This window comes from Scylla paramamosain, chromosome 22 (assembly GCF_035594125.1).
Source record: "Scylla paramamosain isolate STU-SP2022 chromosome 22, ASM3559412v1, whole genome shotgun sequence".
Taxonomy (NCBI): Eukaryota; Metazoa; Arthropoda; class Malacostraca; order Decapoda; family Portunidae; genus Scylla; species Scylla paramamosain.
In genome coordinates this window covers 7,021,244-7,045,714 of record NC_087172.1, presented here as the reverse complement: position 1 = coordinate 7,045,714, position 24,471 = coordinate 7,021,244, and the positions used below count along the sequence as shown (strand labels likewise).

The window sequence follows — 24,471 nt, the reverse complement described above, 5'->3', positions numbered from 1 at the left end:
AAAGGATGCAAGGAGATGAGCCACTTCTGAATAGGTGGTTAAATGTATCCTTCTGTGAAGGTGAGACATTGCAAGCAATAAATTGAAAAAGAAACTCTGGATGTGTGTGTGTGTATATATATATATATATATATATATATATATATATATATATATATATATATATATATATATATATATATATATATATATATATATATATATATATATATATATATATATATATATTTTTTTTTTTTTTTTTCTATTATTTATTTTTCTTTTTTCTAGTAATGTGTCTAATATATTAATTCTTTAGCAACTACAAGACTGCTGTGTAGAGGCATAGCAAATAAAATTCTATAGCTTATCACAGCACTGCCAGTCATGAATAATGCTAATCATGGTCTGAAATGGTTTAGGTACAAAAGTCCACATCTTGAGAACTGTAATACTGTAAGGGGTACTCCTGTAGCCTAAACACCAGCACAACACAGCTTACTCCCTGAGAAGTTAACTTATCTTTGGAATTATTGTAGGTAAACTTGTCTTTGCTGGAAGTGGGTAAAACAAAAACAAAAAAAAGGGGGGGTGGGGAGACCAGGGAATGATTACATAACTTTTATGCTACTGAGAGAGAGAGAGAGAGAGAGAGAGAGAGAGAGAGAGAGAGAGAGAGAGAGATTGGGCAAGGACAAGAAAACTGGAAGAAATGGAAGGACAGATTCAAGATGTAGTCTCTTAAGGAGAGTTTAATCATAAAAAATTACTGTAGTGTAATATCTTCAAGTCTACCTCTTTTTTAAAAGAGAGAAGTCATAAACAAGAGGAAATGCAGAAGCAAGCAGGAAGTTCCATAGTTTGCCAGTAAAATGGATAAAAGATTGAGAATATTGGCTGATTCTTATGTTAATCAAGCAGAAGAGAGGAACTGATGAGTAATGCTCGTTTTTTATTCCACCCTATTTAAGAAAACATCTTAAAAGAAGTGTAATGATAAAAGTGATAATAAAAAGTTATTCCATGCCCCAAAATATGTAAAAGAAAATGAGTCATGATAATAACAATAATGATTAAAAAACTGTTTAAAAAAGAAATGTTTCTTAACTGGTTTTCATATATTTGTCATGACACTCTTTAGCAAGATTTTCCATATATTTACAGCTGTCAAAACATTGTTTAGAAACATTCTGTGGTTTTGTTGTCGTTCCTGGAGCTCAAATCTGGATTACATTCAACCAGTACTTAGAACATTGTTATCAACACGTGCAAGCAACAGACCTCTTGCAACCCTACCTTCCACTGTGACTCTTGGTACAGATTGACAGCACATTTGAAGGCTTTTCCTTGATGGTCAAAGGGAAGGCCCATGTCTTGGCCTTCATGACTCTTGATATGGGTATGGGAGCCTCCAGATCTCTACATCATGTGAACACTGTGCAGGGTATGAATGGTGTGTGCCTGCAGCCCCCTTCACATCACCAGTGCCCCTTGACCACTACATTGTTACACAGAGGTTTTAAACACAGATCATTGCCTCATTATTTGTAAAACTACCAGTATTTTGTGTATGAATTCAGAGCATGCCGTACTTGGGATTCATGCACAATGGATACTGTAATTGAAGAAAATGTAAATAGTGGACCCACTGTGTGATTGTCAGGTGCTTACTGGTCCCACATTTTCTAAGAAGCACAGGAGTTTTTTTCTTTCATGTGCCATCATGTATAGAATATAAAAGTTAAGCTAAGTATTTTCACTCTACATTTCACCCTCCTTTTTTACATGTACATGACAGTTATTACGTGACACCAGATATCCTTTTCTTTGTGACAGGTTGATGGGATCAGCCACCTAGCCACATAGAGCTTCCTTGTGATGGTTAGCCAAGGGGTCTAAAGAAAACCAGACAATGGCAGGCAAGGCCCACCTATGCCAGGAGTCACGTACTGGCAAGAAAAGAAAGAAACTGCAACCTCAGTTTGTGGTGTGTCAGCGGCTGTGTCGAGCAATGCCTGAAGTGCAGCGGGTGATGAGGAGACTGTCGTCAACAAGGAAGTATTGCAACAACTATGAGTGGAAGCGCAGACCATTCATTCCTCCCAGAGCACTGAAGGCAGGAGGTGATGTGGGCAGTCAACATGAAGAGAAAGATCCTGTGATTGTGAACACTAGAGAGGATACCAGCAGTCAGAGCAAAGGGAAAGAAAATCTGGCCCAGAAAAATAGAGCTGACTCTGACACTCATAACAAAGAGGGAGAACATGTGGCTGAGAAAAGTAACATTAATTTTGATGCTCAGAGCAAAGAGGGAGAACCTATAGCTGAGGAAGATAGAGTTTACTATGACACTCAGAGCAAAGAGGGAGAACATGTGGCAGAGAAAAGCAGAGCTAACTCTGACACTCAAAACACAGAGGAAAAACCTGTGGCTGAGGAAAGTAGAGTTCACTCCAACATTCAGAGCAAAGAGGTAGAACATGTGGCTGAGAAAGTTGGAGATGGTGACAGTGTGAGGAATGAGGAAGAATCTGTTTCCAGGTCCACCAGTGACAGTGATTGCAAGTTCTCCAGTTCATGTGAAGTCATTGACATTGTGACCAACTTGGAAAGTAAGAGAAGGAAGCGAGTGATGGACCTGCTGGGTCGCCTTGATCTGGACTACTCCACCATCCTGAAACCAACACAGGATCCGAAGGAGCAGGATGTATTGCTCCCCTACATCATAGAAAGCAGTGGTGCAGATCAGTCAGGTAAAGCAGCAGCAGCAGCAACCTGTAAAAATCAATGTTCAAGCACTTCACAGCCACAAAAACTGAAGAAATGCAAGACCAGTCACAGGGATGTATCAAAGGACACACAAAAAAAAATGAACACTGCAGAACCACAAAATGTAAAAAGATGCAAGATCACAAAAAAGCATATATCAGGTAACATACCAGAAAATTCAAATATTACAGGACAAAGAAAACTGAAGAGATCTAAGGCCAGTGATAAAGAAGTGTCTGGACATGTAGAGGGGAAATCAGGGATTGCAGGACCAGAAAGGATAAAGAGGCGCAAGACCACAAGTTTTTATGTGTCTGAGCATAACAAAGGAAAACCAATCTCTGCAGAACCACAGAAACAGGAGAAAGAACTTGAGAGCCACGAGAACATTAATGAAGATGTTTCTAAGAATATACAAGGGAAGTCAAACATTGCAGGACAAAGAAAACTATGGAGACTTCAGGCCAATGACAAGGATGTGCCTAAGCATATACAAACTCCAAAGCCACAGCCAGGTGCCAAAAAGAGAGGAAGAAAGAGCAAGGCAGAAAAAGCCAGGTTACTGTTAGAGCAGATGGTCCAATGTTGCAATATGTTACAGAGCTCCTCTAGTCACTCCCACAGGCACATTGCTCAACTCCTTAGCATGGAAATTAAAAAGGCAAAGGAAGGTGAAGTTACTCCTACACCTTCAGAAGCATCTCATGGACATGGTGTGTCAGCAAAGCCAGGTGAGACAGCAGACCCCAGGGTTGATGACAGCCAAGTTGACAGCCCAATACAGGAAGACTTTGAGAGCCAGGTGCTGGAGATAGAGGCCACCTTCCTTGTGAAAGCATCAGCTAGAGGTCAAGAAATCAAGGGAGTGTCACTGCCCCCCCCTACATTGCAGTACTCAGGTGCAGAGGCCAAAGTGAGTGGTAGGGCTGAAGAAAGCAGCACCAGTGAAGGCTTGAGTGAAACCTTTGAGAATAGCAGTGAGCTTCTGCCACCCATCCTCAGACCACAGTGTGCTCAGTTTAAACCATATTCATCATTCTCCAGTCGTATATTCTCAGATGACTCACTCTCACCTGACACGCATGACACCACGTCCAAACTTGTGTCTTCTGTTTCACGAAGCATTCCTTCTGACCCAAACCACACACAGTCAGAACCTGTACACCCACACCTCCATTACACACCCCCAGTGTGCATACAGTCTGAGTCTCATCCATCAGTCAAAAACATACACACAGCATTGCCATGTATGATGCCAAACCTTATGCAAGGCCTGTCTTACACTGCTGATAGCCACACTGAGCCACAACATAGTTCCCCATCACATAGCACACAACAGGAGACCTCTCCTTCCATCATCCCCCACAGCACTGAGTCAGAACTGAATGCCTGTCCCCCAAACAACACTGGGACAAAACTTCACATATCCACCTCCCAAGACAACCCACCTGAAGACCATTCCTCTGTCCTAGATCACACACAGGCAGATCCTCATGTTGGTGTTGAAGGAAACCAAGAACAACCTCAGTTTTCATCCCCACATCACACACAGTTAGGATCTTTTTCCATAATGCTGCACCACACACAAACAGAACCTCTTTCCTCACAATCTGGACCCTGTTATCCAGTTTGCTCATCACCCAAGAAAAAGACACAAAAGAGCTCTCAGAAGTCTACGTGCAACTACAACTTAAGGTCTAAACTTCATAATAAAGGCAATGTCAGTGAGACTGTAACACCCACAGAGTTCAGCAACATGACCACTCTGCTCAAGAAACACTGCAAGAGTGAACCACGAGTGTACCTCAGGAAAGTGGAGTGTGATACTTCTATTGTTGTGATCAAGAATGCAGAGTCCCAGAAATTGTCAGCTCCCACTGCTAGAGACATGTCTCTTCCTGTCTCCATTCCAGTTTCTATGCTTGCTTTGCCAAGTGGACAGAAAAATGTTGTGCAAGTGTTGGAAAAGGTTGTTGACAGCCAGGAGGGGAAATGTGTCAAGGGGAAGTTACAGGAAGGCAGCAGTAAGAGTGCTTGCATGAAAAATGATAGTGAGGAAGGAATGCATGTTTCCAACATACACAGAAGCACAAATGATGACAGTGCTGTTAGTGTGGTGGGTGCTGAGAGCAGTCTTGGAGATGCTGAGAACAGTGTTAAGGAAACAGACTGTGAGGAGAGTCAGGGAGGAATTGTTGAAGTGAGTTTTTTTGATGAAACGTGTCATGAGAGTTCTGAGAAGGAGCTTAGTGTGATGCAAGAAGGAACAGATGTTGAGCACAGTCAGAGAGAAATTGCTGAAGAAAGTCTTTTAGGAGAAACTTGTGGTGAGAGGTCTCAGAACACAGAGACTAGTGAGATAAGCCAAGAAGAAACAGATGTTGAGAGTCTGGGAGGAACTTTTGATGGAAATGTTTCAGAGGAAACATCTGGTAAGAATTCCCATAAGACAGAGGGTAGCGAGATGAGCCAAGATAGAAATGATGCTAAGAACAGTCAGGGAGGAAATTTTAGTGATGAAATGTGTGTTGAGAAGTGTCAGGAGGTGGAGACTAGTGAGATGAGCCAAGAAGGAACAGATGGTGAAGCTTCTGCCAACAGCCAGGGAGAGTCAGATACTGAAGGGCATCAAAAAGTGGTGCAGAGGGTTGAGAACAGGCAGGAAGTATCATGTGCTGAGGAGTGTCAGGCACTGGCTGTGAGTGCTAGTGACAGCCAGGGGGGGACGAGTGGTGAGCAGTATGAGACGGTGGTGGAGAGTGATGTGAACAGTGAAGGAGGACCAGAAATTGAAGAGTGTCAGATGGTGGTGAATGCTGCAAACAACCAGGAGGGTACAGGTGGTAAGGGATCTCAGCTGGTGGTGGTGAGTGGTGCTGGAAGTCAGGAAAGAAAAGGTGTTGAGGGTCAGGTTTATGAAGAAGGTATTAATATCTCTACATCTTCTCTATACAGTGATGGAAATGGTTACTTTGATTTTCATAATATAACCCTCGCTCCTGACCAAAGAAGCAAGTTAACTAGGTGTGATTTTGATACAAAAAGATCAAATTTGTATAAAACATCAGTTAGTGATCATGATTGTGTCAGGGGCAGTGGCAGAGCAGCACTTGGAAACGACTCGTGCTCAGGTATTACAGAACAATCAGATACCCTTGAAGTGGATGAAGGAAAATGTATCAGTTTAGCAGAGGATGAACAGTGCCCTCCAACAAGTCATGAGCCTTCACTATGCCAGAGTGAGTGTGACACTGCTGCAGCTGGCCTGTATGATGCCATTTGCAGCCAGACTGGGGAGGATAGCATTTCTACAGAGTTTGTGCATCACTTGCCAAATGAAGCACAACTTTTAGAAAATTTAGAAAGACGCTTAGAAAATACAGGAAGAGACTGGGGTGTGCAGAGCAACTTTGAGGCACAAAATGTCATCTTGAAGGACACTACTATGGGTAAAACATCTCCAGCACAGGCATCTTCAGAGGAGCAGGTTGAGCTAAGGCAGTGCAGTGAGTCACCTGCTGCCCCTGCCTCTGCACCACACTGTGAAGGCCACGACACTCACACTGATGAAACCAGCTTAACAGAGGAGGGGAAAGGTAGGACCAGCAGCTCTGTCTTGGTATTCCTACTGGTTGTATTTAGAGTGGTGAAAAATTTAAGTGGAGTACAATTTTATAAATATAAAATTTTATAGAATATTATTTAGCAATGCAACTCTTTCACAATCAGCTAAGGAATTTTGTATTCACTAGTTAGGTTTTCTGGCATGCATGATGAAATAGATGAATGAAATGAGTGTTTAGTTCATGATGGAAAGAAAGAACAGAAAGAGTTTGGCTTTGTTGTCCATGAGGAATATAATGTGAATTGTTCTGTTGGCAGATGGGGAGGCAGCAGGCAATGGAGATCCAATAGATTCAGATGGAGAGGATGTGCTCTCGTTGTACACCGATTATAGTCTCCTGTGAGTAAACCAGTGTGTATTACAGACAGAGAGTATGCTGTAGATGTTACTATGCATTGATTCACAACACTGAGGCCCCATGCCTTCAGTATCAGAGTAGTGCTAAAGCTGCTGTGCACAGGTCACTGGAAGAGTTCATTGATTTGTTTTACTGGCTGCATTGTGCACTCTTGACTGTTGATGTGAGTGTAGATTTTAATATAATACAAAGATATTTTCTCATAGAAGGAAATCATGAATCACGTGGGCTGATACTCAAGCAGAGCAGAGGGCTTTCCTACTGATGCTAATATGTATTTTTACTCACTACAGTTTAAATGTGTGCATAAGATGGTGGAAAGAAATTAATTTATTAAATGGATGAAAAAGTGGAGAACCACAATTGAGGTATTTATGCAATGAATTAGCTGGATAAGATGGAAAAATCATTCATTAAGCAAAATAGGGATTATGATATTAGAGCAGTAAAAAGATGCAGAGATATCCAAAGAGTTTTCAGATGTAAATAGCCATCAGAGAAGGCATTGGTCCTGTAAACAAAGATGGTCAGAATTGATAACTAGTAATGAGGACATGAGAAAGGCATTAAACAATTACTTCCTGTCCATTTTTAATCAGAAAAATTTATCAAGTCTGCCCAAAGTAGGCAAGTTATTCACAAATAGAATCTAAATGAATTGAACAAACCTTGTGTAATATTTCAGCTAATGAATATAAACCAACTAATTTTCTTTTTTTTTATTTTTCTCAGAGACACTGATGTCAGTGGGGAAGAAGACACACCTGAAGCTGATGACTTTAAAATTTTCAAGGATACTGAGGAAGATCATACAGAAGAATATTCCTCAGTCAGCAAGAGTGAAGGGATGGCAGGTGATGTTAAAGACAGCATGCTTGCAGAGCCTTCTGAACATAGCCAGAGTGGTGATGGATTGGAAGTAGGTGCAGGATCAGATGAGGCTCTGTCTCCAACTGATTCTGACGTGGAAAGTCTGCAATCTAAGTCCTCTGTCATTGATCGCATTGTAGAAAATGAGGCGAAATGCAGCTTGGAGGAAGAAATGTTGGAAAGCGGCATCTTGAACAGCTTTCCATCAGGAGACAAAGGTGGTCAGAGTAATGAAGCTGAAGGCCCTGCAGAAGTGTTCAGGGATGGACAGGAAGTCATCACAGCAAGTCCTTTATCATCTCCACCTGAAGTGTTGCAAAGTGACAGTACTTCCAGAGAGTGCACAGACCCCATTGATGCATCAAACAATGCTGGTTCTCCACACTGCTTCAAACCCTCCCAAAGTGAATGGAATTTCATACCCCTTCAGGAAAATAAGCCAGGAGAGACAGGTTTTAGGGGCCAGGAAGAAGTGTGTGATAAAACAACAAGTGATAAGAGTCCTTTCACATCATGCAAGTCAAATGAGAGAGCCCAGCCGCCTACTGCCACCCAAGCACTGGTGGTTCCTCCGCCGTCACTTTACAGGAACAGAACCTTCCTTGTGCCTAGACCTAAGCTACCTGGCAATCTGGGCATCTGTTTTCTCTTTATCAACAGAGGCTTCTGTGAGCGCCAGGACTGCCACTACAGCCATGAGGTATTGTTGCCATTGCTGAGATAGTTGTGAGAGATGTGCACTAAAATTTAGCTCAGGAAGATTTGATGGTTAATGTTGTAGGCAAACTAGTTTTCTTGAATGTGTGTATGTGAATAGAGTTTCTCTCTCTCTCTCTCTCTCTCTCTCTCTCTCTCTCTCTCTCTCTCTCTCTCTCTCTCTCTCTCTCTCTCTCTCTCTCTCTCTCTCTCTCTCTCTCTATGTTTATAGTGATCTTAATATCATATATGTAAAAATATTGTTTGCACATGCCACTGGCCCATCATTGATATTAAAACTGGAGAAACAAGCAAGTATCATCCATGAGGGTATATTTTATTATATACTATTTTATGACTCCATCCTTTGGTTTTTTAACCATTTCTGGCCTTTTAGGCATAGAAACACTTACTTTCTTGAAATTATTGCAATCCAGACTGTATTCCCTTATTTTGCACAGAACATTATCAAGACGTGGAACTGAAATTTCATACTTATGTAGTTTCATTTTCATGCACAGTTAAGATATAGTGAGTTGCCAGACCAGTCAGACATTTGTATACTGTTGTCCTGAAGGAAATCTGACAGTTTTTTTTTTTTTTTTTTTTTTTTTTTTTTTTTTTTTTTTTTTTTTGACCCTGTATGCTGGAGCAGTCATACATAAAGAAGTTGCATTTGTGGTTTTTGACTCCAACTCCAAGGAGTTGACTGGCAACGGATGCAAGGTGAGGTTAGGTCCAGGACAGAGTTGAGAAAGATAAGGCAGGATGAGAAAGGTGAGGTGAGGTGTGAGGGTGTAGGACAAGAGGAGGGAGGGAAGATGTGTCCGGAAGGGGTGGAGGAGAGAGAGGGGGGGAGATAGGTGTGAGTATGTTGGAGGGTCAGGTCATGCTGAAATGGGGGAGGTAAGGTAGAGGCGAGTAGATGAGGGAGTGGAGTGGATGGAAGGGGCCGAGATGAGGGAATTAGGTGAAGTAAATGTAGATGAGTTGTATAAATATTTTGTAGATAAATTGCATACAGGTCAGTTAGCAAACATTCTATATAGAGCAATAAGATCACAGAAAAATTATTCTAAATGGATGACTGCTAGGTTAAAATATTATATAGAGAAGAGAAGTATATACAAGAGATTAAGGGCAGGTGAAGAAGTTTTAATTTTAAAACAGGAGCTTAACGAGGAAAGTTAAGGGCAATTATGAATTAAGCCAGGTGAAGACGGACCCCAAGGGATTTTCTCAGGTATACAGGACGAAGAATAAGGATACTATAGGTCCATTAAAGGCAGCAGATGGGGGGCTGGTTAGTTCTGGGGAGATTAGTAAAATTCTGAATGAGTATTTTTTAACTGTCTTTACCCAGGAAAACATGCAGGATATGCCAAATAGTGAACAGATATCTAGAGCAGATGAGAATGAGAAGCTGACAGATATTTCCATAACTAAGGAAATAGTGGAACAGGAGATAGGCTAAAAAAGTTCAAGACACCAGGACCAGACAAAATATATCCCAGGAGATAGGCTAAAAAGTTCAAGACACCAGGACCAGACGAAATATATCCCAGAGTACTTAAGGAATGCAAAGAGGTTATTAGTGAGCTGTTAGTTTCTGTCTTTAGGAAATCACTTGAGTCAGGTGAGGTACCAGTAATGTGGAGGCAGGCTAATGTAGTACCCATCGTTAAGAAAGGAGATAAATCTTTAGCTTCTAATTATAGACTTGTCAACTTAACTTCAGTTGTGGGTAAAATATTGGAGTCAGTAATAGCAAGGAACATTAGGGAACATTTAGGCAAACATAATTTGATAAATCAGTCACAGCATGGCTTCATGAAAGGAAAGTTTTGCCTGACAAATTTGTTAAATTTTTAAATTTTTACAGTAAAGTGTACGAGGCAGTAGATATAATGGTGATAGTTATGACATCTTATATCAGGACTTTAGTAAAGCATTTGACAAGGTACCCCATCAAAGGCTCCTGAGAAAGATTAGGGCACACGGGATAGATTGGAAGGTGTTAGGCTGGATAAGGTCATGGCTAAGCAACATGCGACAAAGAGTTGTTATAAACGGCTCTAAATCTGAGTGCGGTCATGTAATTAGTGGAGTGCCACCGGGATCAGTGTTAGGGCCATTGTTGTTTTTAATATATATCAGTGACTTGGGTAGTGGAATTAGTAGTGATGTTAGTAAATTTGCAGATGACACAAAGATAGGTAGATTAATTAGGTCAGAATCGGATGCCATCACTTTGTAGGCAGATTTAGATAGGATGATTGAATGGATGGACAGATGGCAAATGCAGTTTAATATCAACATATGCAAAGTACTTAGTATTGGTAGAGGAAACCCACACAGTAGGTACACATTAAACAGTGAAACTCTAGTAGGTACAGGGTACGAGAAAGATTTAGGAGTTATAGTTGCCTCTGAACTCTGTCTAGGAAAACAATGCATAGAGGCCAGAAACAGGGCAAATAGGGTATTACGATTAATTTTTAGGAGTGTTAAAAATAGAAGGCCCAAAGTAATATTAAAGTTATACTTGGCTCTGGTCAGACCTCATCTAGACTATGCCGTGCAGTTTTGGTCCCCACATTACAGGAAAGATATAGGTCTATTAGAATCAGTACAGAGGAGAGTGACTAAAAGGATACAGGGGGATGAGGAGTAATCCTTACGAGGTGAGATTAAAGCTGTTAAATTTACATTCTTTGGAGAGAGACATAGGTTAGGAGGGGACCTGATAGAAGTCTTTAAGTGGTATAAGGGTTATAGCAAAGGGGATGTAAGCAAAATTCTTAGGATCAGCAACCAGGATAGAACAAGAAATAATGGGTTCAAGCTTGAAAAATTTAGGTTTAGGGAAGAGGAAGAAATTGGTTCTCAAATAGAGTGGTAGATGAGTGGCACGGACTCACTAATCATGTCGTTAGTGCTAGGACATTAGTGAGCTTTAAGAGAAGATTAGACGGTTTTATGGATGGGGATGATAGGTGGAAATAGGTAGGTATATTTCATACAGGGACTGCCATGTGTAAGCCTGGTTGCTTCTTGCAGCTTCCCTTATTTCTTATGTTCTTATGTAGTTGTGTAAAACTTCAATATAAATGCTGCCATTTACTGTGGTATTTGGCAATATGTTAAAAAGCTCCATGCCCACCATCAAGACTGTAGCAGCCCCCCACCATCAGAGAGGCTAGGTGTTTGACAGCCTTCTCAGTGAAGCACTCATCATAGTGGTGGTTACCCACAGGCCTCCTCACTCTACCCTGATGCCCTGTAAATCACCTAAATGTGGACTGATCACTCCACATTACTTTGGTTGGTGTAGTGAGGTACTTCTCTCAGCAAGCCAGGGTGCTATTTTTACTTGTCAAGCTGTGACCTTGGGATTCTTTATCACTTCTCCTTAGAATTGTGTCAATAGTCTGGGATGTTTTCCTGTGATATCCAGACACAGATTTTCTGGTAAGTCAAGCTGTCTGGTGTGTGTCTGGCAGTTGCATTGAGCCACTAGATAGTGGAAAAGTGTCATCCAGTACGCCTTGAAATTTCCCCCTGATGCATTCTCCTTTATCATGGTGAGAATCCTGGCTCTCTCCACATCTGACAAGTGATAGCCAGACATGGTGGAAGACAAGGAGTAAAACTGGAGTGGAAAGAAAGGTGATGGGGAATGGGTAAGAAATTATCTTGGGAACACGTGACATACATCCACCCATGGCAGTAACTCAGAGCTTTTGTCTAGTGGTGAGATAGCACCACATGTCACTCATGCCTGCTGTACTCAGTGAGTTGCCAGAAATGTTCAAAAAATTAATTCAGATGCAAGAAGACATTGTATAAGGAGGGATTTGTGCTCTAGCAGGCATCAGCGGGTGGGTGCATATTTATTTTTGTGTACTGTACATAGGTTAAGTATGGTGCTGACCATTAATGAACACTTAACAAATTTCAGCATTGTGAATTTTTGCTAAATAAGAAACTAACAAACTTGTAATGAATGCAGAGCAGGGTTATCACTTAAATTTCAGGATTGTGTTGGACTTTGCTCTGAAAACAATAATTAACTGAAGTCTGAAGATCATGGGAAAAATGTGCTGTGAGAAATTCCCAGGTAGAGAGGCATGTAATGCACAAGATACATTTCCAGAAAAATTGTACTTTAGGTGAAAGTGTTTAAATCAATTCCTATTATCCTATAGACTCCTATTTAATAAGTCAAGATCAACATGTCCCAGCCATGTCAAAGGTGGAGTTTCACTGATGTGTTATTATGTTGCCACAGCAACAAAACTCGCCATTGAATGCTGTAAGTGAACTAAATAGAAAAGTTAGGAAAGATGATACCTAATTTATAGCTGTTTGTAGTCACTACTGACTTCATTATTATTTATTTATTTATTTATTTATTTTTTTTTTTTTTTTTTTTTTTGCACTTTTGTGCTGTGTATATTCTGGAAGTCATAGATAGTTGCTCTTCATCTCTTAATCCAAGCAACAGGAATGTTGTGTAACACTTGCCAGACTACACTAATACTGCGGCATCGCATTCATCATAGTCTTTCCTCCATAGGTATATGTTTGTGAGTATACATAGTTACCAGTATGTGTATGTATGTACTTTGAGAATGGATGTTCTTTTTACCATTATGTCATTTTTAATTGTCATTGATTTTGCAGATAACATTGGAGTGTGAGAGCTACCTTGGGCTGCTGATCCTCCATTTTGTGACTAACAATCGCCAGCATGATGCATGGACCCTCCTTAAGCATCACCTCTCTCACCATCACAACTCTCTGCCCCTGGCTGTGTCCTTCCTCTTGCCCCTTGCCAGGTATCTTGTGAACCTCACTCACAATAAGCAGCCCTCATGGATAAGGGTAAGTGTTCCTGCTTGTGCAGGTTGTTATTTAGAGATCATCAGTGGTGATTGTCATTAACCAGTTCTGAGTTGTCTTTCATTCATTAACATGATGCAGCAACAAAGTTTATGAATATCAATTATGTGAGCCATCTGTGTGAGCATGCAGCATTGTATTGCTTTATTGCTTGTTCTGGACATATATTTAAGTGAAGCAGTTAATACATGAATTTTCTTCAAATACCCTTGGGCCTGGTTTGTATCTGCGCATACTTATTCTAAGAGATCAGAAATGGTCTTGAAGTAAATGAGTAACTTTTAAAAAAGAATCTTGCCTAACTATTATGTTAATACACACTTATACTTATATGGTGAATATAAGTTACAACAGACCAATGAGCAACATGAAACAACTGTTGTGTCTGACAGGTGCCAAGTTCCCTCACCCTTCCTCTGGATATTGCCAAAATGAGGATCTTGTGTGTGGGACGTCATGGTGCAACAGCCTTCAGGCTCCTCTCTTCCTGTTACACTAGAGCATCACCTGAGGGCCTCAAGATTCTTCTCAACATTTTTGTCAGGTAAATTTAATCTTTAACCCCTAAACAGCAGGGATCATCTATTTAGGAACGAGCCGGCAGCTTGCTCTTGGCGATTATCTATTAAGGCATGATTTTTCACGCCTAGAATTTTGAATTCAGACGTCTTATTTTCCTCTTAGATGTTCTGGAGACATATGGCAACTAAATCACTGGGGGAGACAAGTGACTCTCTCCCAGGATAGAGGTCTGTCATGATTTATGGAGCTATGCAGGAAGTGTCTGGCAACCCATGTGATGCACTGGGTGGAATTGGTGCTTTCTTTTTGCTTTTCCGCCACAAATGCCACAGTATGGCAGCTTTGAGATCTGTGTGTGTGTGTGTGTGAATGTGATTATTATTATTATTATTATTATTCTCTCTCTCTCTCTCTCTCTCTCTCTCTCTCTCTCTCTCTCTCTCTCTCTCTCTCTCTCTCTCTCTCTCTCTCTCTCTCTCTCTCTCTCTCTCTCTCTCTCTCTCTCATATCTTTCTTACTGTAAATTTGGGGAAAGGTTTAAGGTCAGAGGGAAAAAAGATGAGAAAGACAAAAGGGGAACAGGTAATGAATGGATCAGTGGGGGTTTGCACACCAGCAAAGAAACAGACACAGACAGACAGAGAGATTGTCTAGACAGTTGATTATTTCTTCATTATCTATTTTTATTTTTTTAGTATTTATTCCTATTTTCATGTACTTGTGAGGGGAGGGAGGGGGGAGAAGAAAGAAATGAAATAGCAGTAGAAAGAAGAGAGAGAGAGAGAGAGAGAGAGAGAGAGAGAGAGAGAGAGAGAGAGAGAGAGAGAGAGAGAGAGAGAACTGATAATTCTCTGCTAAATCTCTCACACACACACACACACACACACACACACACACACATGGAGAGTGATAGACAAGAAAATGAGGAAATGGTGGTTAAAGAATGCAGGGCAAGAAGTAAGAAAACAAAGAGAGAACACAAAAGAAAGGGGTCCACAATAAATTAAATTAAAGTTATGTATACAAACATAGATGGATTAGGGTCCAGCCTAAGGGAACTAAGAGATTATTTACATGAAAAGAAACCAGAAGTGGCATGCATTATGGAAACAAAACTAACAAGAGAGATTAATGTTAAATTTGAAGAAGAAGGATATAACACATGGAGAAGAGACAGAAAGAATAAGGGAGGAGGAGGAGTGATGATTCTAGTAAGAAAAAAACATCTTGATAGAAACAGTGAAATATGGTGAAGGGAGGTCAGAAACATTGAGTGTGGAGATCAAGATCCAAGGACAAGAAAGCAGAAAAATTATTGTTGCGTACATGCCTCCAAAAACCAACACTTGGGGGACTGATGATTATAAGCACATGCAAAGCGAGTTCATAAAAAGTATAGATGACATGCTAAAGATAAGAAACAAGGTGTTACTAGTAGAAGATTTTAATAGCAAGGAGATAAACTGGGGGGAGATGGAGGTGACAGGGATTGCCAGTACATGGAGTGAAGAATTTTTACAGACTATGATGGTAAACACGATGGATCAATGGGTGAAAGAAAATACTAGGTACAGAGGGGAAGATGAACCATCACTACTAGACTTGGTTTTTACAAAAAAGCCAGAAAATGAACCAAGTATAGAATATTTGTGTCCAGTGGGAAAAAGTGATCATGTGAAGATGGAGATAGAGGTCAAAGAAGAAGTGCCAAAATTCAATGAGGAATATAAAAATGAGAGAAAAAATTATGCTAAGGCAGACTTTACAGAGTTAAAGAAATTCTACGGAGAGCTTGATTGGAGTAATTTATTAAGAGGTATGGAGGTGCAGAAAAAATGTGAAGTGTTTTTAAGCAAGTTTAGAGAAGGTGTTGAAAGATATGTGCCAAGATATAAGGTAAAAGAAAATAAGAAAGTGTGGTTTAATGCAAAGTGTGCAGAGGCAAAAAAGAAGAAGGAGAGGGCATGGAAAGAAATGAGGAAACAATGGAATGAGATAAATAGAGAAGAATACAGGAGAGCTAGAAATGATTATGTTAAAATAAGAAGAGAAGAAAGAAATTTTGAAAGAGATGTAGTTGGAAAGTGTAAAGAAGAACCCAAACTTTTCTATAGATATGTAAATGAAAAAATAAAGCATAGAGATACCATTACAAAGCTGAAGAAAAATGGAGAGCTGGAAAAAATGAAAAATTACAAAGCCGAAAAAAATGGATTTTTTTTTTATGAAACCACACAAGAGATGGCTGAGATACTGAATAAAAGCTTTAAGTCTGTATTTACAAGAGAAACTGTCTTTGCATCACTGGGAGATGAGGAACAACAGAAAGGAATAGAAAACATACAAGTGGAAAGAAAAGAAATTAAAAGACTACTGGAAGAGCTAGATACTAGGAAGGTGATGGGACCAGACAAAGTAAATGGATGGATATTGAAAGAATGTAGAGAGGAACTGGAAGAACCAATGTGGGAGATAATTAACAGTTCTTTGAAGGAGGGAAAAGTACCAAAGGAATGGAAGAGAGCAAATATAGTACCGTTATACAAAGGAGGTAATAAAATGGAACCACTGAATTACAGACCAGTCTCACTCACGAGTACTGTAAATAAACTGTGTGAAATAGTCATTAAAAACAGATGGGTGCAATATCTTGAACAAGAAAATATAATAACAGAAAAACAATTCGGTTTCAGGAAAGAGAGATCTTGCGTAACAAACTTACTGAACTTTTATACAAGAGTAATAGATAAACTACAAGAGAGAGATGGTTGGGTTGATGCAGTCTATTTAGATCTGAAAAAAGCTTTTGATACAGTTCCACATAAAAGTCTCATATGGAAACTGGAACATCGAGGAGGGCTAAAAGGAAAAATACTTAAGTGGATGAAGGATTATCTCCAAGGTAGGGAAATGAGTACAGTAATCAGAGATAATAAATCAAGTTGGTGCGAAGTAACAAGCGGAGTACCACAAGGGTCTGTGTTGGCACCTATAATGTTTCAGGTCTATATAAATGATATGACAGTGGGTTTAAATAGCTACATTAACATGTTTGCAGATGATGCAAAATTGATGAAAGTAATAAAGAACCAAGAGGATTGTGAGGAACTACAGAGGGATATTGATAGAATTTATGAATGGAGTAAACGATGGAAATTAGAATTTAATATAAAGAAATGCCACGTAATGGAGATGGGAAGAAGTAAAAGGAGACCTTCATGGGAGTATAAGATGGGAGGAATCACAATACCACAGAGCAAAGAAGAAAAAGACTTGGGAGTAATAATTCAAGATATTTGGAAGAGAACAAAGTTCTAACAAATAGTCAATTTGGTTCCAGAAAAGGAAGGTCATGTGTGACAAATTTACAAAGGTTCTATACAAGAGTAATAGAGGAAGTACAAAACAGAGATGGGTTGATAGATACAGTGTACTTGGACATCAAAAAAGCTTTTGATAAAGTTCCACATAAAAGATTATTGTGGAAGATGGAACATATAGGAGGACTGAGGGGGACAGTGCTAAAATGGATGAGAGACTACTTAAAGGATAGAGAAATGAGAACTGTGATCAGGAACACCTGTTCAAGTTGGAGTATTGTAACTAGTGGAGTACCACAGGGGTCAGTGTTAGCACCCATTATGTTCCAAATATAAATCAGTGATATGCAGAAAGATTTGACCAGTTATATTAATCTGTTTCTTGATGATTAGAAATTGTTAAGAGTAATTAAGAGCCATGCTGATTGTATGGAGTTACAATGAGATATTGACAAGATTTATGGATGGAGCAAGAAGTGGAAATTGGAATTCAATGCTAAGAAATGCCATGTGATGGAATTGGGAAAGAATAAAAGAAGACCTGCATGTGACTATAAAATGGAGGAGGAAGTAATAATGAAGAGCAAAGAAGAAAAAGACCTAGGAGTGGTTTTTCAAGATATCCTGACCCCAAAATGGCATATAAATGAGATATTTGGCTCGACGTACAGGATGTTAACAAATATTAGGATGGCATTTCATTACATTGATAAGACTATGATGAAAAAAAATTATTGCCACTATGCTACATCCCAGGCTGGAATATGCAGCAGTGGTGTGGTCTCTGCATATAAAGAAAGACAAAGAAGTTGAAAAGAATTCAGAAAGATGGTACCAGAGCTGAAAGACCTAATATACGAGGAGAGGTTGAAGGAAACGGGACTGCCAACTTTGCAAGTTAGAAGAGAAAGAGGAGATCAAATAACAATGTATAAAATAGTTAACCGCACTGAGAAGATAGACAAGCAGGACCTGGTGTTGCTGGAAGATGAAGCTGGATGGACGAGAGGGCACTCCAAAAAAAATCAGGAAGAGTCAGTGTTTGAGGGACATCAAGAAGTACAGTTTTTCACATAGAACTGTGGATATCTGGAATGGTCTAAATGAGGAGGTTGTTACAGCACCAAACAGGCATAAATTTAAGGAAATGCTGGATAAATATAGATATGGAGACAGGACACTATGAGTCCTGCTCGAACCCTGTATTATACAACTAGGTAAATACACACACACACACACACACACACACACACACACACACACACACACACACACACACACACACACACTTATATTCTATAAATACTAGGTACAGAGGGGAAGATGAACCATCGCTACTAGACTTGGTTTTTACAAAAAAGCCAGAAAATGAACCAAGTATAGAATATTTGTGTCCAGTGGGAAAAAGTGATCATGTGAAGATGGAGATAGAGATCAAAGAAGAAGTGCCAAAATTCAATGAGGAATATAAAAATGAGAGAAAAAATTATGCTAAGGCAGACTTTACAGGGTTAAAGAAATTCTACGGAGAGCTTGATTGGAATAATTTATTAAGAGGTATGGAGGTGCAGAAAAAATATGAAGTGTTTTTAAGCAAGTTTAGAGAAGGTGTTGAAAGATATTTGCCAAGATATAAGGTAAAAGAAAATAAGAAAGTGTGGTTTAATGCAAAGTGTGCAGAGGCAAAAAAGAAAAAGGAGAGGGCATGGAAAAAAATGAGGAAAAAATGGAATGAGATAAATAGAGAAGAATACAGGACAGCTAGAAATGATTATGTTAAAATAAGAAGAGAAGAAGAAAGAAATTTTGAAAGAGATGTAGTTGGAAAGTGTAAAGAAGAACCCAAACTTTTCTATAGATATGTAAATGGAAAAATAAACCATAGAGATACTATTACAAAGCTGAAGGAAAATGGAGAAATTTATGAAACCACACAAGAGATGGCTGAGATACTGAATAAAAGCTTTAAGTCTGTATTTACAAGAGAAACTGTCTTTGCATCACTGGGAGATGAGGAACAACAGAAAGGAATAGCAAACATACAAGTGGAAAGAAAAGAAATTAAAAAGACTACTGGAAGAGCTAGATACTAGGAAGGCGATGGGACCAGACGAAGTAAATGGATGGATATTGAAAGAATGTAGAGAGGAACTGGAAGAACCAATATGGGAGATAATTAACAGTTCTTTAAAGGAGGGAAAAGTACCAAAGGAATGGAAGAGAGCAAAATTAATATAGTACCGTTATACAAAGGAGGTAATAAAATGGAATCACTGAATTACAGACCAGTCTCACTCACGAGTATTGTAAGTAAACTCTGTGAAATAGTCATTAAAAACAGATGGGTGAAATATCTTGAACAAGAAAATATAATAACAGAAAAACAATTCGGTTTCAGGAAAGAGAGATCTTGCGTAACAAACTTACTGAGCTTTTATACAAGAGTAATAGATAAACTACAAGAGAGAGATGGTTGGGTTGATGCTGTCTATTTAGATCTGAAAAAAGCTTTTGATACAGTTCCACATAAAAGTCTCATATGGAAACTGGAACATCGAGGAGGGCTAAAAGGAAAAATACTTAAGTGGATGAAGGATTATCTCCAAGGTAGGGAAATGAGCACAGTAATCAGAGATAATAAATCAAGTTGGTGCGAAGTAACAAGCGGAGTACCACAAGGGTCTGTGTTGGCACCTATAATGTTTCAGGTCTATATAAATGATATGACGGTGGGTTTAAATAGCTACATTAATATGTTTGCAGATGATGCAAAATTGATGAAAGTAATAAAGAACCAAGAGGATTGTGAGGAACTACAGAGGGATATTGATAGAATTTATGAATGGAGTAAACGATGGAAATTAGAATTCAATATAAAGAAGTGCCATGTAATGGAGATGGGAAGAAGTAAAAGGAGACCTTCATGGGAGTATAAGATGGGAGGTATCACAATACCAAAGAGCAAAGAAGAAAAAGACTTGGGAGTAATAATTCAAGACACGCTTTCACCAGAAAAACACATCAATGGAATATTTGGCTCTACATATAATTTGCTAGCAAATATCAGGGTGGCATTTAATTACCTAGACAAAGAAATGATGAAGAAAATCATAACACACATGATACGCCCCAAACTGGAATACGCAGCAGTGGTATGGTCTCCACACAAAAAGAAAGATATAAGGAAATTGGAAAGAATACAAAGAACAGCTACGAAAATGATACCTGAATTGGAAGACCTAAGTTACGAGGAAAGACTGGAAGAAATTGGATTACGAACCCTGCAAGAAAGAAGGGAAAGAGGAGACCTGATAACAATGTTCAAATTAGTAAATGGCATGGAGAAGATAGACAGAGATGACCTAGTTGTAAAAGTGGAGGAAGGAGATAGACGTACAAGGGGACATATGAAGAAATTAAAGAAGAGTCATTGTTTGGGAGATATTAAGAAATACAGCTTTCCACATCGAACGGTTGAAATATGGAATAACTTAAAAGAAGAGGTAGTTGCGGCAAAGAGTGTGCACATGTTTAAAGAAAAATTGGACAAATTCGGGTATGGAGACAGGACTAATTGAGCTTTGGCTCGGACCCTGTACTATACAACTAGGTAAATACAACTAGGTAAATACATATACATGTGCACACGCCACATGCACACATGCATATGCGCACACGCAGAGAGAGAGAGAGAGAGACTATTGTATGGAATAGTATCTGTTTGAAAAAACAGTAGGAACTGTATTTCAAGGAAAACAAGATGTGTTAGAAGGGCAACTTGTGTGATGTGGCTACAACAGCAAAAGCAATATAAATAAACCTCTCTTCACCAGGAACATCTTCCTATCACATGAGCCTTTTTGCAGCATGGTGTGTCACCATGCCCAGAAATCTTTTCTTTGTTTTCTAATTGTAGATTTTGCCTCAGCTCGCATACAGAAAATACAAGTTTATTTTCATTATCTCTGTTACTAGAATATCATGCAGGAATAAGCAAATGTGTAATATCTTCTCATTTTGAAAATTATTTTACCCAGTATGTGGAGACCTCCGTTACAATACATCCTGCTGTTTAAGGGTTAAGGGTGAAAATGATCTAGTAAACTGAAATGTAACATTTTTGTCCTTATTGTGTTCAGATATTAGAGAATAGTTTTCTTATAGTGAATTGTTACAGATTTTGTGAGAGTTTCCCTGGGAGGGAGTTGCTGAGCCCTTGGGAGAAGGTGGTTCTCTGGGGCTATGACTGCCATGAAGGTAGTTCCACAGACAAGCTGAAAGACTTGCTCAGCATTGAGTGGCTGAGGCTTCAGATGTTGAGTGGCAATGCCAGTAAGGTAGGAATATATTTTCGTGTGCATGATGAGTAAGACATTATTATATTGTATGTGTGCACATGCAACAATCCCTCCAATGTCTGTCCTAATTTGTCTGTGGCATGCCTGGAAGCTGCATTAGTCCAGATAATACATGTTGATTCATTCTTGTCATTTAACAGACATTGATATGGAAAAAGGTAATGTACAGTATTACACACATGTACAGCTGTTCCAAGACACATTTCTTTTGTCACATTTCTGTCATGAATATTGACAAGAATGCACTGAGTTGGTGGCCAGTCACACGCCTAGATGCACGCTGTCAAGCACACAGCAGCCAGATAGAGTGTCTCAGATGTAGAAATTCAACCAGGGAGTGTCAACTGATGTCTTTCCCCACACACTGGAGAACACGCATTGGTTGATTCAGGATTTTCACTTTTTCGTTAACAGTGAATTCTGATAGTAACTCTGACCTACCTGCATTATCCAGAAAGCCTTGGAAGATTAATGAGTTATGAGTTTTGCAACAGATCTCTGTAAAGTGAAGGCAGGTGAATTTTCTCTTCTCTTTTGAAGACGAAGGGGCTAAGAGAGTGGTGTGAATGAGGATGAATATGAAAGTAGTGTTCCTTGTCTTGGCCACTAGGGATGTACCAGAATTTTTACCGATACAGATACCTATGCACTTTTTTTAAATTTTTTTATTTTTATCTTTATTTATTTTTTACATAATTAATTAATTAATCTTTTTATACAACAATTCCAGCAGCTAAAGTCCAGTCAAACCCTTACAACTCTGTCACTGAACATCTACCTTTCCTTCTTGCTGGAAGTTTGCCTACATTCAACCTGTTCCTATAAAGGGTGACCGGTCTAATCCCTCAAACTACCGTCCTATTGCTTTAATTTCCTGCTTATCTAAAGTTTTTGAATCTATCCTCAACAGGAAGATTCTTAAACATCTAACACTTCACAACCTTCTATCTGATCGCCATTATGGCTTCCGTCAAGGCCGCTCTACTGGTGATCTTCTGGCTTTCCTTACTGAGTCTTGGTCATCCTCTTTTAGAGACTTTGGTGAAACTTTTGCTGTTGCCTTGGACATATCAAAAGCTTTTGATATGTCATTAATCTTCCAAGGCTTTTGATAGAGTCTGGCACAAAGCTTTGATTTCCAAACTACCCTCCTACGGTTTCTATCCTTCTCTCTGTAACTTCATCTCAAGTTTCCTTTCTGACCGTTCTATTGCTGCTGTGGTAGACGGTCACTGTTCTTCTCCTAAATCTATTAACAGTGGTGTTCCTCAGGGTTCTGCCCTGTCACCCACTCTTCTTATTATTCATTAATGATCTTCTAAACCAAACTTCTTGTCCTATCCACTCCTATGCTGATGATACCACCCTGCACTTTTCCACGTCTTTTCATAGACGTCCAACCCTTCAGGAGGTAAACATATCATGCAGGGAAGCCACAGAACGCCTGACTTCTGATCTTTCTAAAATTTCTGATTGGGGCAGAGCAAACTTGGTATTGTTCAATGCCTCAAAAACTCAATTCCTCCATCTATCAACTCAACACAACCTTCCAGACAACTATCCCCTCTTCTTCAATGACACTCAACTGTCCCCCTCTTCTACACTAAACATCTTCGGTCTGTCCTTTACTTATAATCTGAACTGGAAACTTCACATCTCATCTCTAGCTAAAACAGCTTCTATGAAGTTAGGTGTTCTGGGACGTCTCCGCCAGTTTTTCTCACCCCCCCAGCTGCTAACTCTGTACAAGGGCCTTATCCGTCCATGTATGGAGTATGCTTCACATGTCTGGGGGGTTCCACTCTTACTGCTCTTCTAGACAGGGTGGAATCAAAAGCTTTTCGTCTCATCAACTCCTCTCCTCTAACTGACTGTCTTCAGCCCCTCTCTTACCGCCGCAATGTTGCATATCTAGCTGTCTTCTACCGCTATTTTCATGCCAACTGCTCTTCTGATCTTGCTAACTGCATGCCTCCCCTCCTTCCGCGGCCTCGCTGCACAAGACTTTCTTCTTTCTCTCACCCCTATTCTGTCCACCTCTCTAATGCAAGAGTTAACCAGTATTCTCAATCATTCATCCCTTTCTCTGGTAAACTCTGGAACTCCCTGCCTGCTTCTGTATTTCCACCTTCCTATGACTTGAATTCTTTCAAGAGGGAGGTTTCAAGACACTTATCCACCAATTTTTGACCACTGCTTTGACCCTTTTATGGGACTGGCATTTCAGTGGGCATTTTTTTTTTTATTAGATTTTTGTTGCCCTTGGCCAGTATCCTTCCTACATAAAAAAAAATAAAAAATTACACTTTTCTGATATTTTTCAACAATTTAGAAAATCCAATTACTGTTGAACAAAATTATTTGCAATGAGTGACATGCGACATACAAACTCTTTCAAGTATCGGTAGTATTGGACTCTTTCAAGTATCGGTAGTATTGGCAAAAAATTAGCCAGTACCGATACCAATACCGATATTCTTAAAATGTGCCGATACCACTGATACTGATACTGATACATCGGTACATCCCTATTGGCTCCTCTCCTTTTTTGTGGGAGACAGCCTTGGTATATGTTTGTATGTATGAGTGCTGAAGGTTAACTGTGTTATAATCAGCAGTATGGTATGGACAAATTTTCTTAGCTATACTTTATTTTTTGTGTGTGTGCTACAGGCAGGCACATTATCTTTTAGCCAGAATTCTAAAAATCAGAATATGTACTCTGAAATCAGGAAGTCAGTCCTGGTAATAGAAAGTATTTTACTTTTACCATAGACTTTATTAGTCTGTATATTATCCTTTTGCTTTTGAATACTTGCACTGCTGCTGCTACCACACCTAAATTTTTTATTCACATGTTTATTTGCCACTTTGTGTGGCACTGAACTGCACACACCACCACCATTTACCACGCCACAGCCAGTCCCACCAGAGTTGCCAAATCTGCAGTTTATCTACCCAGTTGGTTTGTGTCTGGGGAGAGATAGCAGGGGAAAATATAATACCCACTGGTTGGCATTTTGTGGGCTGTTTGTACATACAGTCACAACATATTGGGGTGATCAGCTT

The 24,471-nt window shown here is 39.5% G+C and overlaps 1 protein-coding gene across 2 annotated transcripts in view; it reads left to right on the top strand.

The window, feature by feature from the left end:
• The window catches only part of LOC135111501 (uncharacterized), a 60,806-nt gene that overhangs the window by 9,236 nt on the left and 27,099 nt on the right, over positions 1-24,471 (top strand). For both annotated transcript variants that reach the window (XM_064024836.1, XM_064024835.1), the window contains exons 2-7: positions 1,816-6,344; positions 6,631-6,712; positions 7,464-8,301; positions 12,984-13,184; positions 13,595-13,746; positions 21,222-21,381. In XM_064024836.1, coding sequence (XP_063880906.1) covers positions 1,892-6,344; positions 6,631-6,712; positions 7,464-8,301; positions 12,984-13,184; positions 13,595-13,746; positions 21,222-21,381 — 5,886 coding nt within the window. In that variant the 5' untranslated portion in view covers positions 1,816-1,891. The remainder of the gene's footprint in view (positions 1-1,815; positions 6,345-6,630; positions 6,713-7,463; positions 8,302-12,983; positions 13,185-13,594; positions 13,747-21,221; positions 21,382-24,471) is intronic.